This window comes from Cyprinodon tularosa, unplaced genomic scaffold, assembly GCF_016077235.1.
Source record: "Cyprinodon tularosa strain WSP-4 unplaced genomic scaffold, ASM1607723v1 ctg144, whole genome shotgun sequence".
Lineage (NCBI taxonomy): Eukaryota > Metazoa > Chordata > Actinopteri > Cyprinodontiformes > Cyprinodontidae > Cyprinodon > Cyprinodon tularosa.
In genome coordinates this window covers 2,832-5,919 of record NW_024038265.1, presented here as the reverse complement: position 1 = coordinate 5,919, position 3,088 = coordinate 2,832, and the positions used below count along the sequence as shown (strand labels likewise).

At 33.7% G+C, this 3,088-nt stretch overlaps 1 protein-coding gene across 1 annotated transcript; it reads left to right on the top strand.

Annotated features, from left to right (window-relative positions):
- The first annotated feature begins 1,623 nt into the window (after positions 1-1,623).
- Positions 1,624-2,648, top strand: LOC119779234 (olfactory receptor 2AT4-like). Its single transcript, XM_038278821.1, has one exon. The coding sequence runs from the start codon at positions 1,656-1,658 to the stop codon at positions 2,646-2,648; it is 993 nt and encodes a 330-aa protein (XP_038134749.1). The 5' UTR covers positions 1,624-1,655.
- The last annotated feature ends 440 nt before the right edge of the window (positions 2,649-3,088 follow it).

The window sequence follows — 3,088 nt, the reverse complement described above, 5'->3', positions numbered from 1 at the left end:
GTCCTTTGACAGCTCTCTAGTTTTGGCCATGGTGGAGTTTAGAGTGTGACTGTTTGAGGTTGTGGACAGGTGTCTTTTATACTGATAACGGGTTCAAACAGGTGCCATTAATGAAGGTAACGAGTGGAGGACAGAGGAGCCTCTTACAGAAGAAGTTACAGGTCTGTGAGAGCCAGAAATCTTGCTTGTTTGTAACTGACCAAATACTTATTTTCCACCATATTTTGCAAATAAATTCTTTAAAAATCAGACAATGTGATTTTCTGGATTTTTTTTTTCTCATTTTGTCTCTCATAGTTGAGGTATATCTATGATGAAAATTACCGGCCTCTCTCATCTTTTTGAGTGGGAGAACTTGCACTATTGGTGGCTGACTAAATACTTTTTTGCCCCACTGTACAAAGAATTGCTGCTATCAAGTTGGAGGCTAATAAAAGCATAATTAATCATTATTTAGGGAAAAAATTTTTTTCACTCTGTTTAAAAATGATCTTTTTACAACAGGACGTATCTTTTTCTCAAAGTTTTGACGGGAATCAAGAATTAGCTCCGCCAAGATTTTTTGCTGATCACTTTACAAACACCCTGAGGCTACTGAGATCAGAAGGTGAAATGCTTGGATTTACACTGGGCCCAAAAATTAAAACTACAGTTTTATATTCATTGAGGTTTAGAAAATTTGAAGCCATCCAAGCTTTTACCTAAGTAATGCAGTCAAACAGTTTTTGGATTGAAAAATTAAAAAAAAGGAAACATTTTTTACTATATTTCAGAAGAAGATTCTCAGTGTGATATGCATCTTGTACAGAAAAAAATCTCTAGGTCTAGATTTTGTTCAATTTATCAAAGAAAAAATGTGTTTGGATATAAACTATAGAAAATATAGGATTTGGTTAATGTTTTGGTAACTAAACAATTTTTTCAGACAACAGAAAAGCAGCATTCAATCCTTCATAGATATTTTGCAAGTCACATTTATCTTTATTTGCTGATTTAAATCAAGACTAAAAACATGTTTGTTTAGGATTGCCTTCGACTTTTCTAAGTTCAACTGAAACATCATTAGTTTTTTTTTTTCTTTAGTCCAACTGTTTTTAATGTTCTTTCTTGTTTCTGCATTTTTTAGTATTTATTTTTTTTCTACTTGCTTTGATTTTGTTTTATTTTCCTATATTTTAATCATGTAAAGCACTTTGCATTGTCTTTGTACTGAATTGTGATATACAAATAAATTGCCTTGCCTTTGCCTTGCCTTGATTCCTTTAGTAAATTATCATTATTCTCCTTACTACATTCATTACTTGTACTTTTTTATGTGTAGAGCTTGGAATTAAATACAATCCCTTGATATTGATATGGGTAAAATAACTGAAACAGCAATTATTTGTTATTGCAGTTGGTTTTTGTTTTCTATCTTGGAAGAAAAATAATTGCTTTACTTGGAAAAATGACTTCTCCTCCCTCTCTTGTCATTTCATTTAGAAGTAAACAAGAAATGTTACCTCATACTCTTGGGGAATCTAATACATTTTAAACAAGGGTCCACAAAACAGTTAAAGCTTCTCAGAGCTACCAACTGAATCTGAATTGATGATTGTGCTTCTGCTGTCAGTGCTAGTCAATCTTGAACACAACAGCTGGAGCTTGATCTCATAATGGACTTATTTAATGCTGCTTTCGGAGAAAATATTACTTTTGTACGCCCCCCATACTTTATAATTAGTGGATTTATCGGCTTACCAAACATGAAGTATTACTATGTCTTTCTCTTTTTTGTCTTTATCATTTCATTGATCGGAAACACAGCTGTAATGGCTGTAATACATCTGGATCCTAACCTAAGAGCTCCAAAGTATGTTGCAGTTTTCAACCTTGCATTTGTGGACCTGTTAGGTAGCTGTGCTCTGGTACCAAAGGTGCTTGACATATTTTTGCTTGGTAACTATCGTGTCCCCTACAATGAGTGTTTGACATTCTTCTTTTTTTGCTACACTTGCCTTTCAATGCAGGCTCTAAATCTGGTTGCTCTTTGCTACGATCGCTTGATAGCAATTATGTTTCCTCTGCACTATCACGTTAAGGTTACTCAAAAGATTATGTTGTCTTTGATTGCCTCCTTCTGGCTCCTTGTTATAATGGCTAACCTAACTGCAGCTTGTCTTCTAACAAGACTTTCCTTTTGTAAGTCCGTAGTTGTTAAAAGCTATTTTTGTGACCATGGTCAGATGTATAAACTTGCCTGCAATGATAACTTCCCTAATTCAGTCATTGGCAGATTGTTCCCAGTGGTTCTCTTATGGCTTCCTTTTTTATTTATTGTGTCCAGTTACATTTGTATTGGATTTGTTTTAGCCAAAGTTGCTACAGCTCAGGAGAGAGCAAAAACATTTAAAACCTGCACTGCTCATCTCTCATTAGTAGTTATCTATTTCCTTCCAATAATGATCACATTCACCATGAGTTCAAGAATACCTCTGAATGCCAGGATAATAAACTTGTCTTTGACATCTGTTTTTCCACCCATGCTAAACCCAGTCATTTATGTTTTGCAGACACAAGAAATAAAAGCATCGCTGAGGAAAATATTAAAAATCAGGGGGCAGTTCAGAATTAAAGAAAAAAAAGGATCTGGTTTAGCCAAAATATAAACATATACGAAGAAATTTATGTTTTTTTTTGCATTGTTATTAAGCTTATATTTACTTTTATATTGTAGAGGGACCATTTAAAGTGAGAATAAGAAATGCAACATTTAGTGATATAATGATGTTATTTGTTTTGTGTGCTCTAACCAAAAGTTCTTAGCATTCATGAACATACTGTAACAACTTTGTAAACTTTATGAGACAATTTTTAATACCCATGAGAGTCATGACAGTAAATATTTGGCCAGCTCCCATTGTAATGTTTCTGAAAAACTTGTAAGCACCATGAAACTTATTTTAATCTGCCCCGTATTTGGGATATAGACTGTAAGTGGTGATGTAATAGTTCGGGGAATTTCTAATTTTTACTCTTATTCAAACACTATGGCAGAAATGAGAACTTTTACTGACTCTTTGAGTCAAATTATCTCAGACTGCTTTAT

What these genes read in the sequence shown, in the direction of transcription:
- LOC119779234 (XM_038278821.1), top strand. Translation starts at nt 1,656, where the DNA reads ATGGACTTATTTAATGCTGCTTTCGGAGAAAATATTACTTTTGTACGC.